The following is a 12372-nucleotide window of genomic DNA, read 5'->3' as shown; positions in this document are numbered from 1 at the left end:
GTTGGCTGGATGGGTGTCAGAAGCTCGGTTTGGGAAGGTTGGTGGAAAGGGAAAGGGAAGCTGAAGGGGGAAAAAATGCTTAGGGGACCTCAGAAAGAAAGGAGAAGATGGAACAATAGGCAGAGCACCGTGGATTTACCTTGCCGCCTGGGATACAGCTGGAAGACTGCAGCGCCTGTATCGGTGTCACACAAGAGCAGGGATCTCTAATGAGACTGTATGTAATCTTCAAAAAATGCATCCCAAGCCACAGGCAAAGAAGCACAGTAAGTTCGAGCACAGCTAAGAAAAATTCCCGCTACTTCAGCATCTAGCGCAGGTGTCTGTGTAAGCTATCAACAAGTCCCATGCCAGTGATCTCAGCTACGTTGTCAACAGGTTGCAAGAAGTGCTCGCAAGACTTTTTTTATAGTTTTCAAGTGATTTAACTCCCCGGTGAAAGGAATTCTTTTTTTTTTTTTGCCTTTACTTGTTTGCAACCGATCCTTTCCAATACTTCAGGAACGCTGCTGCTGTTGTTGGTAGTTTAAGGCAGGTTTTTGGAACGATTGGAGAAGCTTATCTCTTTACTGTGCTTTCCATAAACACCAGGTGTGTGCGTAGCACGTCCCCTGCCTGAGCCAACAAGAAAGTCATAACCCACAGGTCAGAGCCAGGTACTAATAGGCTCGTGGGGCAAGCATTCTTTCATTACCTCCGGAAAGACACACATCTCCCAACCTTTCACGCGGCAACACATGATGGGTTTCCACATTGAAAGAAACTGAAAGCAAACCCAATGCATCTGTTTGGGTTTAGTTCATTCTGCCACGTAGTATTTCTATCGGTTCTTTTTACTTACCTTTAGATAAGTACACAGCCAGTTTCAAATGGCAGCGTTTGTCTCCACTGCATTTTTTTATAAAGACTGAGTAGAATACGTATTGCCAAACAAACTCTGGAAAAACGCGTTAAATGGGCTAAAACTCTTCATGAATTTTGCACGCTTAAGCTTAAGTCACAAGTGCGTTCAATAAATCCAAACACTGGCATTCCCTAAGTGTTTTAGCAGTCAGCATCCAGCTACGTAAACTAGACCAGACTTCAGATATAAAATATTATAGTTTTCTGCTTCAGGGTTTTCCCAGAGGCAGTGTAAAATAAATAGTTATTTGTTGTAATTGCAAGACAAAGCCCCAGAGGATTAGGTTGGAATCCTCGTGTTCAGATAAAGTTGGACTAAACCTCGCTTCAGCAGAGACTCAAAGCAATAACGTATTGGCACGCAGTATTCACCATCTGCATTCGGTAGCCATGAATATTTAAATTCCAGTGTTACTGGTATGGTTCGTATTAGGATGTCATGTATCGATGCATTCCTAAATTTCGCATGCAGCAGTCAGAAAGCAGTAACTTATTACAGAAATAGGCAGCCTGAGCGATTCTGGGGAGCTACAAAACCGTGGTGAGGGAGGGATACAGAGCTAGACGAGGGCTTCAGGGCAGCAGTTTAAAGCTGCCTTAAACCTAGGCACATCTGGGGAAATACTTAGAAATCCAGTACGGTGGTTTGGTGGATCAAGCCCGCACGGCTGGAAGGTGCTCCCTGACACCACGAGCAGATAATTAATGCGCTCCGTGGATGGCTGCGACACCACAGCAGAGGCACGTATCCAGCTGCAGATGGGACGCAGGGTGGAACCGGACTTTGCATCCCTATCTCCTAATACTGGAAGGGGTTTTGGAAAAGACAGACGGTATCTGCACCCTCCCATGCGCAGCCATCCCAGAAGTTACCAGATGTGCAGGACATCCAGGTCTTCCAGAGGAGAAAATAAAGAGCCAAAGCCCTGGTGGTGCAGAACAGAGCACCAAGGTCCTAACGGTGAGGGCTCAGGGGGTGATTCTGTTGTACCACAGCATTCAGGGGATGTGCCCACAGGACCCGGGGGAGGAAGCAGCATCGCCTAACCACGCTGCCTGAGCAATCACATTAACTATTCCATCTCATCATTCGAGGACTGGAGCGTTCCTAAATAACACCCTTCTTCTGGAATGCAATATTTTATACTTGTAAAAATACAGATTCATGCAAGAATGATGGGGAGCGGCTTAATTTTCCTAAAGGAGGCTTAATGCAGAATTTGGTGAAGCCCTCCGGGATCGTTGGAAGAAAGCTCATTCGCACAGTAGAGAAGTGCCCAAATTTGCTCTCTGAACTGGCAGCTCTGCCTAAGTCATCCCAGAAAGAATAAAGCACTTTCAAAAAACCTATCTGTTCTCACTGCATCTGCTAAGAACCTTCCTGTACAAAGAAATAAAAGACGGTCAAAATCTGGAGGGGGTTTGGACTGACATTAGAGCCCCTGTGAGAATCCTTCTGGGAATGAAACCGAGATACATTCGCCAGGAAAATCCCTGCCAGGAGGAATTGCTCCTTTTCTGCCTCGTGTCTGGTTTACAGCAGCATTAAACCAAGGACACCAACAGTGCTACTCCTGGAGAGAAAAAGGCCTTGAGTTTGTACTGCAGACTGCTAAAGGCAGCAAACGAAGCTCTTCTCGGGTACAAACCTGCTAACGGATCCGTAACACAGCCTCCTAGAGATGCTGATGAAACCTCCGGAGAAAGTTTTGCTGTAGATCTTGACATTCAGACTGTAGTGCACCTGTTGCTGAACAGTTGTCGAGGTTTTTAGCTGAAGCTTTAGGTTTGTAGCCATTAATACAACATCTGATGTTTCTGTACCCCTGCTCCCGAATAAAGTCATGTAAGAAGAGACAGGTGCAAGGAGCTGAATTGTTCTTTGAGGGATGGTTTATCGTAAGGCGAGAGCGTGCGGGTCCAGCCACGGCAAAGCTCGGGAGATTATTCAGTGCTTTGGTGGTAAGCGAATCCAGTTGGAGTCTTAATCAAATCTCTCCAAATAGCATCTAGAAAGGCTCAGGGAACAAACAGGATGAACAAGCAAAGCACGACAAAAGCGGTGAGTCCTGGGGGAAAGAAAAAGAGGATGGTTTATCGTAAGGCGAGAGCGTGCGGGTCCAGCCACGGCAAAGCTCGGGAGATTATTCAGTGCTTTGGTGGTAAGCGAATCCAGTTGGAGTCTTAATCAAATCTCTCCAAATAGCATCTAGAAAGGCTCAGGGAACAAACAGGATGAACAAGCAAAGCACAACAAAAGCGGTGAGTCCTGGGGGAAAGAAAAAGGAAAAGGGGAAAAGAAAAAGGAAAAAAAAAAAAAAAAAAGCATGTTCTACCACAAAAACACACCGCTACAATTGGAAAGAAAATTCTTGAGCTGGCCCCAGTGGCCGCTCCCTGTGCTGCTAGAGATCAGATGTACGAAGCTGCAATTTTGTCTAGCAATTGGAGTGAGTTAAGGACAGGATGGATATCCGCCCACATTTTTTCAGCCTTCACTCTGTCTCCTGACTTTTGTGGGTTTAAGTTACGTTCTTAATGCTGTTTCAACATAGTCGTCTTCCGCTCACGTCTCTAAGTGCCACTCAAAGATCAGAAAAGGGAATATTGCAAGGGATGTTGTCAGAAGAGATTGTCACGGGCACACCTTGTAGAAATTTCGTTTGCAAAACCAGCAAGTATTCACCCAGTCTGCACCAGATGAGGGGCATCTCACCCACCCGCTCAGAGGGGAGACGCTAATGCTGCTCCTGGGTTGCTGCTCCTCCTCACCAGGTCTCTGGAGACCTGGGCTCACGTACCACATGCGGAGCGTGCGTGTGGGTACACTCAAGAACAGCTCTCAGTTTCCCTGCCTCAGGCATCCCTTGATTTCTAAATGGAACCAGCAGCGTTTTCATGCTTCCCGGGGGTGGAAGAAGACAAATTAAAAAAAAAAAAAATTATGCTGGTGCTGAGGACTGTTTGTACCTACCGGAAGGTTGATCTGCTGCTCTCCAGTTACCAGATATTTTTCACTTGAACATCCACTTGTCTCCAGCCTGGGAAAGACTCCCGTGTTTCTGGGTACTCCTGTACTCCTTTTCCCCCTGTATTATTTTTTACACTCTCTCTAGTTGTTGTCAGTCTTCCTTCGCTCCCTCCATTTCAAACAGCGGCTGTCGTCGTTTCTGTCCTGCGGATGGGAAAACGGAAGCACGCAGCCGATCGGTAACGCCCTCCACGTGTCAGAACTGGTGGGTAGTGGAGGCAGAAGACCACCCCTCATCCTGTGCTTCTTCCCTCCCTGGTCGTGCTTCTTTTCAGATAAGAGACCACAATAACTACTGGGGAGCGAGCAGAGCAGAGCCAAGGTCCTGGTTTGCCTGCCTGGCTTGGGACGGCTGCCTTCCCTCCTTTCCTGCCTGCTCCTGGTGTTTCTGAAGGCAATGTGTGTCCCCAGGCCAGGGCATGTAGCTGGGCATATTTCAGCCTGGAAAATGTCTGCACTGGTCCATAAACCATGTTTTCTGTCATTTGCTTCCCTGTTTGTCTCGAGGAATTGCTGCTCCCAAATCTGTATTTCATCTCCCCCCACCACCTGCACCCGTTGGCTGCAGGGAGGGCTGGATTCAATGCACAAGCCCCAGAGTAGGCAGGGCGAAAGGAGGACAAAAAGTCTGATACCAGGTAGGAAGACTAATTCTTGCAGCCAGCTCAGCTGCCAGTGTCTGCCTGATGAGTCTGCGTTGAGCAAAGGGGGGACAGAAGTGTCCATTGCCGTCTGGTCTCTCCTATATTTAGGCGGTGATGCAGTTACTGTCCAAGAGTGATCTGGCGGGGCAGAAGACACGTGCCCCAAAGCTGAGGGGTGACTGGGAGCTGCAACTGCCGCTGAAGTCAGCTGGCTCAGGTGGCTGCTCGTCATGTGGGGATTTTAGACTCAAGGCATACTTTTAAGAGGAGCTCTGGGAGGTAACCTGATCAGAGCGGCAATTGGTCGGGACCGGACCTTTTGGGATCTATATTAAGAGACCTGGAGCCACGCAAAAGGTTAGAGCAACTTTGTCCTCCTGCCGATGGAGACGTCTTGTCCAGACATTAGGTGGGATGGTGAAAACCCTCTTCCTTCCCCTGCTGCTACCTCTCAGCTAATTAATTCAGCACTGGACATGGCAAAGACTGCCCACGACCTCTAGCTAGGGAGCATGTGATATCCAGAGCCTAGCACAACCCCACTAATGCCTTCAGGAGGTTTGCCTGGGAAGTTTGAAGGTCTCCACCACTAGTGATGTTGGCTTTGTTCAAACCGGTTAAAAAACTGCACCTAGTTGGGGGCTGTTTGTTTTTAAGTGCTTCACCAAGGGTTCTCCTATTACAAGTCTTCCCTCCATCAAAACAGCTGCCATCCCCCTTACCAGCAGCGCGGCAGACCCCGCTAATTTCTTTGCCAGAAGAAATGAGGCTGCCCCTCATTGTTTAAAGTATCTGACACCATCGTTGTAGGTTGAAGCCCATGGGTAAAACGATTGCTCCCACAGGGCTGGGGATGGCTACGACTGATGCTGCGGGACCGGGAAGGGGCTGGCGTGAGGCTGGGCAGGCAGGGGGACATGCGGGGCAGGAGGGAGTTTCTGGCAGTAACAGGCAGGGGGTGATGGAGGAAGGACCGGCAGCTCCCCGGCTCCGAAGGCTGTGGAGGAAGATGCATTTCTACCTGTGTATATTTGGATTTTATCCCTGCGGCTTGTATATACATTTGGGGGTGGCAAGTACCCCGCTGGAGTGCCAGGATGAAGATGGCCCTCACAGACATCTCTTCTAGTGCTTTTTGCTTATTTTTATTGAACTCGTCACTTTTAAACATGTGAGACTACCATCTTGGAGCAGAAGCCCCCTGGCGACATAAATCATTCTCCTTTTGGTGAAGAATAAAACCCAGCATGGTAACAGCCTTCTGAAATTTCTAGTGGGCCAGGCACAAGTTTCTACATCTGTCTTCTTGGCGACAGTTAGGACAAAAATAGCCCAAAAGAATGAAACTTAACAAATCTTTTCTCATTAGCAAAGGTAATTTGCCTTGGGCAAGTCAAATTCGCAATGCTGGGGAGAAGCCTAGAGTGGAAATCGGAAGATTGCACGCATATGGGGCTATAGATTTAAAGGACTGTGTCGTTATAAAGAAGGGAAATGGGCTCTGCAAAGGTTGGGAAGGGCTGGCTCGTGTTTGTCACCAGAGCCTGGTGTTGGTTTTATTCTCTGTTTGATTTGGACTTCTTTTCTGTTTTAGGGATTTTGGAGTTTATTAGCCTGGCAGTGGGGCTGGTGAGCATCCGTGGGGTGGACTCAGGACTCTACCTCGGCATGAATGAGAGAGGCGAGCTGTATGGGTCGGTAAGTTCAAGGCTTTGTGCTGATTACACCACTACAGAACAGACACAGCAATACAGGCTGCGGGGCCTCATCGGTGTCACGAGCTGTGTCTGTCGCAGGCCTCCGAAGTCCCTGGGCTGCCACATACCTCCATCCCACCCGTGATGCCGCTTTTGTTGTAGCATAAATGATATATATGAAATAGGGTTGCGGAGGGAGGGCACACTCGTGTGGCGAGAGCCCATGGTGATTCCTAGCCCTCAGCTGGGGGGGCTTATCAAGGTTTTGCCTTTCAGAAACACTGTGGCAACGGTCGACTAAAGGCAGAAGGGAAATTTAGCATAAAACCAAGGGCTGCTTGTGTGTTTTCATTGCCCGAGTAACACATCAGTTTTATTCTCCACGTGATCAGGATCTGCACCTATCTGCAGATTTTACATTTATATTATAGCTCTTTAACTAACGGAAGCTGAAGTTTTGGTCTGAGTGTTATTTTACTATAACATTCTTTACGACTCCCTTTAGGAGCTTAGGGGAGTTGCTCATAATTTTCAAGAAGTGCCCTTTTCAGACTAAAATTTTCCATGTTTTGCCAAAACCCAAGTGGAAACCCCTTGTTAGTTTTTCACTTCACACAAACTCCCAAATACCTACGAACTCTTCCTAATGTCACCTATAGCAGACTCTGCCTCACCCTGTGCTGCTGTGGGACAGAGAAAGCAGAAGACACCCAATTTCCAGTCCAGGCTCAGGCTTCTAGTGGCAGCTTGTGAGTTTGTCATTTGCTGCCTTGGTTTGGGCCATGCCCCTAGAGCCGTGGCTCATGGGCTGCACTGCCGCAGCCAAGACCAGCTCAGGTTCACCTCACTGCTTTTCTGCCCAGTGTTACTGAACCCGCACCACTCAGCAAACCACTTGGAACATGGGCAGGAGCTCCGATGAGCCAGCCCCCAAAAGAGAGCATACGTCAGGGTTTTGCTGGATGAAACACCCCCACACGGAGCAAACGCTTCTGCAAAGCTCAGCCGGGACTGCGGGGAAGGGATGCTGCGAAGAGCTTTGGCATCACAGGTAAAGTCTCCATTGACCCGAAGAGAGCTGAGCTCTCCCCTGCTTCTTTCTATTCAGTGAAGCATTAAGACTTGCAGTCAAAATGTCAGGTCTTAACAATGGGGCAGAGGTGCTTCCTACAGGTTAATTTAACTCAATTCCTAATTGTTTAACTTCACTCAATATAAAATCGTTACTTCTAGTTAGCTAGAAGAATCACTTATACTGTGAAAAATTAATTGCATTCTAGATAGCCATTTTTAAGTTTCCTTTTCTGTAGCTGCTGCACTTCACTGGTGCTTTTTCTTCAGATGCCCCATTGCCTTTAATTCAGCCCATCACCTGCGTGTGATTTTTTTTTTTAAATGCCTCTTTCTAGATCACAGCGCTACCCTGTGTGAGGATACTGATTTTTAAGGATGGATCACAGTAAATTTAAAATGAAATAAAACAAAGCAGTTTTAAACCAAAGCGGAAGGCACAAACTCCCTCTAACCAGATCAGGTCAGTCTCGTAGTGCAGAAATTTCCACTCGTGTACTCTGCATGTGGAGAAACCTTCAGTGACAAGCAAACAGGAACAGTAAACCATGAGTTTTCATCATCTTTTCTTCTCCCATTCCCATCTGAGGCTGCCACAGACCCTTTCTCTATTTCAGACGCAGTTACTGATGTTTATGTGAGATAATCAAATACTAGCAAGCACTGACAGCTGCTCTTTCCCCACTTCATTTCTATAAGAACATTTACCCCAAGCGAAAGTTAAATGCGGAGGCAGCGGTTAAATTACAAATGTGCAAGACAGATAACAAAGTAAAATCACCGGGATTTCCTAAAACACAACAGATCTTAAAGCAGGGCTGGAGGCTGGACCTGCGCAGCAGCACCTCTCCCGTCAAACCCCGAGGCTGCTCGGCAGCTCCTGGAGTTGCAGCTTTTCCTTGTGCCTGCTGAAAAGGAGGACGCAAGCCTGCATACCCCCTTCTGTGCTTTCAAACCCTGCAGCTCCGGCTGTGCGTCAACACTTTCGCGATGGGTTAATTAAATGCAAGGGCCTGTGCTCATGTGACGACGCAGAAACAAAAATAGGATAATCTGGAAATGGAAGTGACCTGAAGACATAATCACGGGATTTCTCCCTCTGTCCTTGCATCTTGCACGCCAGACAAGGGACTGACCGGCCACTGCAGGGCCACAGTCAAACCACTGATCCAAACCGTGCAGAAGTCACGAGCCGGGTCCCCAAATAACCCTGGAGTTTTAAAATCTGGGATACGTGGGTTGTACAATGATGGCTTTTCAAAATCGAAAGCCACTACAGTATTCTTAATTAAAGGTCCATAAATCAGCGCCTCACAACAGCATTAGCATTACAATGGTATTTTAGGAGATGACAGTACAGCGGTATTTTAAAATTTTGAGCAAGTTTATCATTTCCCTCTGTGCTAATTTTGCCTGATCTGTGTGTTGGTATAGCCAGAGCCAGCCATCCCCGCAGCGACACGTGGAGTCCGCTCGGGACAGACAGCTTTCCTGCCCGTCCCTGTTAGCCTTGCGCCAACGTTTCTGTGAAGCTTTCCACCCATTTCAGAAAGGCAGCTGATGCTAAGAGTGGCAAAAGTCACAGGCAGCACCTTGCACGCTGCCTGTACAGGGTTGGGCTCGGTGGGGACATCCCGGGGCTTGGAAAGAAATAAATCGCACCTTGCGGAGTCAGCCCAGGCTCTCCAAACATTTTACGCAAGCGCTGCACCTCCAAACAGCCCGGTAGGAGCAGGTAAACTGGGGCAAAGCAGGAGCGCACGAGCTCAGCCGGTTGGCAGTTTCCAACGTATTCTGAGTAGATGGCATCCTAGGGGAAGGAAAAAAAAAAAAAACCAAAGTTGGTATTTATTAATGGATCTGGGAAGAGAAACCCACAGTTCCCCAGGTCTCAGATGGCAAGGGCTGTGGCGTAGGCTTGTGGAGGGCTCGCGACTCACCTCAGGGTTTATTTCATTAGCAGCAAAGCATTCAAAACAGGTTCTGGGCGCAGGTGAGCTCCTGGATTGTGTTACAAAACATCTGCTGCAGGCAGTGACATTTGCTTAGCACTCTGCATGCCCTAATAAGACACATTCCCCACCCAACAGTTTACAGCGTAGGTACAGTGTTTGTAATACAGCAGCCTACGTTTGCAGACTGCCTTTCATCTGAGAGGGCTCCCGTGCCCCCCAGCAATCCCCCGTGGGAGGGGGTGGCATGGCGGGGTGCCACACAGCACTGCAGGGGACAGGGCGACAGCCCCACTCCCTGCTGCGGCTGGGCACGTCCCTGTAGCTGGCACGGGGGGAGATGGGAGGGAGATGGACGGAGCGATGGGCACGAACTGAAAAGTCATCACCAAACAGCCGCTGCCGACAGCCCCTGGCTGTACTGGTGGGAGGGAAAGGCCGGTTGTGGCCGCCGTGACACCAGTGCCATCCACTGCCCCGGCCCAGCGTGGGCCGCACCGGCTGCGGGCTGGCACACGCTCATCGCATCATCCATCACCGCCGTAAATCTTCCCCGGGGTTAGGCATCCCCGGAGTGCTGCTCCCCATCCAGACCTCCCCGGGCCATCGCGGCTCCCGGGCGCCTCCGGGGATGAAAGGCCCGAGGAACGCTTTCATTCGCCTTGCAGCGCGTACTGCTACGCGCCTTGGACTTCCAAAGGGGGCTCGCTCCTGTTCAAACCCTTCAGGTGCGCTGCCCACTGCTTCTCCCGGGGCTGCCTCTCACTTTGAGCATTTTTGCTGTGTGTGCAGTACCTGGGGACGGGGCCTGCTTACGGGGGGGACGGGGCTGTGAGCGGGCAGCCCTCGGCACAGGGGACAGCCCCGCCAGGCGGCACGGCCACCCCAGCAAGCTCCAAATGCGCACCCCAATGGCAGAGATTCAGGTTCAGAGTTTTGCTATGGCCCTGTTTTGGTTCGGTTTGGGTTTTTTATGGGGCAACCTTTGCAAAATGCACACCCACCTTCTCCTCCTCCTTTTGTCGCCTTCCTCCTCCAACTTCAGAGGTCTTTGGGTCCCGGCTCGCGTCCATTCCCAGCTCCCACCCAGGGGAAACGTCCCCAGCAGCACAGTCCGTGGTCCGCAGGGGAGCCAGGAGGAGGTAGTAGCTAGGAAAACTGTAGGAAAATAAAGTGAAAAAAGGAGGAAAAGATTTTTTTTTTTAAATTTTTGACACAAATGTCTTTTTCTTCCCCTCCCGCCTCTGCCCCAACGCAGAAGAAGCTCACCCGGGAGTGCGTTTTCCGAGAGCAGTTTGAAGAGAACTGGTACAACACATACGCCTCAACCCTCTACAAGCATCCCGACTCGGAGAGGCATTACTACGTGGCTCTGAACAAGGACGGCTCCCCCCGAGAGGGGTACAGGACTAAGAGACATCAGAAATTCACTCATTTCTTACCCAGGCCTGTGGACCCTGCCAAAATACCCGCGATGTACAGAGACCTCTTCCACTACAGGTGATGTTCCCTGCAGCCGCCCCGTCAGTGTACATACGTGGGCTCCCAAGCTTCTTCCCAGAGCACTCTATTAGTAGTCATTCCATCGTTCCTGTAAGTGTAGACGACGTAGGAAAGCACTTACATTGAATTCAGACACTGCTGTTCCTCCATGTTTCAAGCGTATATCGAAGCTGGGTTATTTATGGGGTGGGGGTAGGGGAAGGGAGGGAACCCTACATATAATCTTTCCTTTACATTCACTTTCTTTACCCGGTTGCTACGAGAGAGGCCGAATAGTCAATGTTACGGTTGCTTAAAGGAACAAGCAGGCGAGCAAACCTGATCACCAGAGCGGGGGGAAAAAAACCAAACTGAAAATGAAGAGATGGAAAGAAACCAAAAGACCCCGGAACGGCTGCGGATGCTGCTGCTGAGCTCGGGATGGTTACCTGCTAAGGAAAAGCCTTGCGAGTGGGACCCTGCTTAAGCAGCCCGGGAGTTTGCGACATGGATGATGCTACGTGGACTGGACCTGATGCGTGGGGTTTTTCCTGCTGTTGGGGTGGGAGTGGGGCGAGGAACATTATTCAGATGTAAGCATGGATACTGTGCATAGGGACAAAACTATTTATAAAATGTATATGATATTTATTTTATATATTTATTTATTTCAAAATAATTTTATTTTTAATGAGAGATGCTATGACCGGATTTTCATCAGGAAGAATAAGGTCCTACTGAAACAGGAAAAAAAAAAAAAAAAAAAGAGTTTTAAGAGCTTATCGGCAATAAAATTGTCTTTATATTGTAGATTTCTTGCTAGCCCTTTTTTTTGGCGCTTTGTGACAATTCACCCAGTATTTCCCCATCAATATCAATGTTAAGACCAGCTCTAAAAAGGCTTCATATGGTAGAGATGAATTAACCTAAACGCCAAACTCTTGTACCAGGGTGAGATCAAATGGTACCTGGCACGGACCTTGGAAGCGTGACCCTACTGAAACGACCGGCTGGGTGTCTAACGAACCTGAATTTCCAAGAACTGCAAATCCTGCCCTCTCCTTTACTCTGTTACGGGCAAAACGGGTCCTCGGGTGGTGCCGAGCACCAGGCACAGCTCAGCTTCCGTAGCCGTCGGATGGGATCGCCCCAGAACGCGCGTCGCCATCGATGCGATGGGAGGGATCTCGCGGGCACGGTCGGCATCCTCGGGCTCTCCCTCGCCGCTGCGGCCCCGTGAGCCGGGGAAGCGCCGGCGCAGCTCTCGGCGCGAGTTGTCGGCAGCTGAGACACTTCGGCACGTGACGCGGCCGCTCGGGATTAAACTGTCCTGGCAAAATCAAGCGGGGAAACATTTGGAGCATCTGCCAGGTGTTTGGATGGACCCATCGTCCCTGCAATAAAACCACCACATCTCACGCGAGACTTACCTGAAGCATCGTGAAAAAATCAGTGAAGACAAAGTCGAAAGCAACAAAAGCAATTTAAAAAAAGAAAACACCTCATTTTTAAGCAATTACCGTGGACGAAGATTGTCGCTGCAGGCAGCGCTTGGACGTTCACGGCTGCGTGGCATGTTCCTCTGCAGAAGC

At 49.3% G+C, this 12372-nt stretch overlaps 1 protein-coding gene across 1 annotated transcript; it reads left to right on the top strand.

Annotated features, from left to right (window-relative positions):
• The first annotated feature begins 4692 nt into the window (after window positions 1-4692).
• Window positions 4693-10880, top strand: LOC104135705 (fibroblast growth factor 16). The gene is made up of 3 exons (XM_009649383.2): window positions 4693-4810; window positions 6173-6276; window positions 10557-10880. Exons 1-3 carry the CDS (start codon window positions 4693-4695, stop codon window positions 10800-10802), a joined length of 468 nt encoding a protein of 155 aa, XP_009647678.1. The 3' UTR covers window positions 10803-10880.
• Window positions 10881-12372: the final 1492 nt, after the last annotated feature.

Source organism: Egretta garzetta, unplaced genomic scaffold (assembly GCF_000687185.1).
Source record: "Egretta garzetta isolate BGI_Z169 unplaced genomic scaffold, ASM68718v1 scaffold412, whole genome shotgun sequence".
In the NCBI taxonomy this organism is placed as follows: domain Eukaryota; kingdom Metazoa; phylum Chordata; class Aves; order Pelecaniformes; family Ardeidae; genus Egretta; species Egretta garzetta.
The sequence above is the reverse complement of the archived record's forward strand: the minus strand, read 5'-3'. Positions and strand labels throughout refer to the sequence as shown.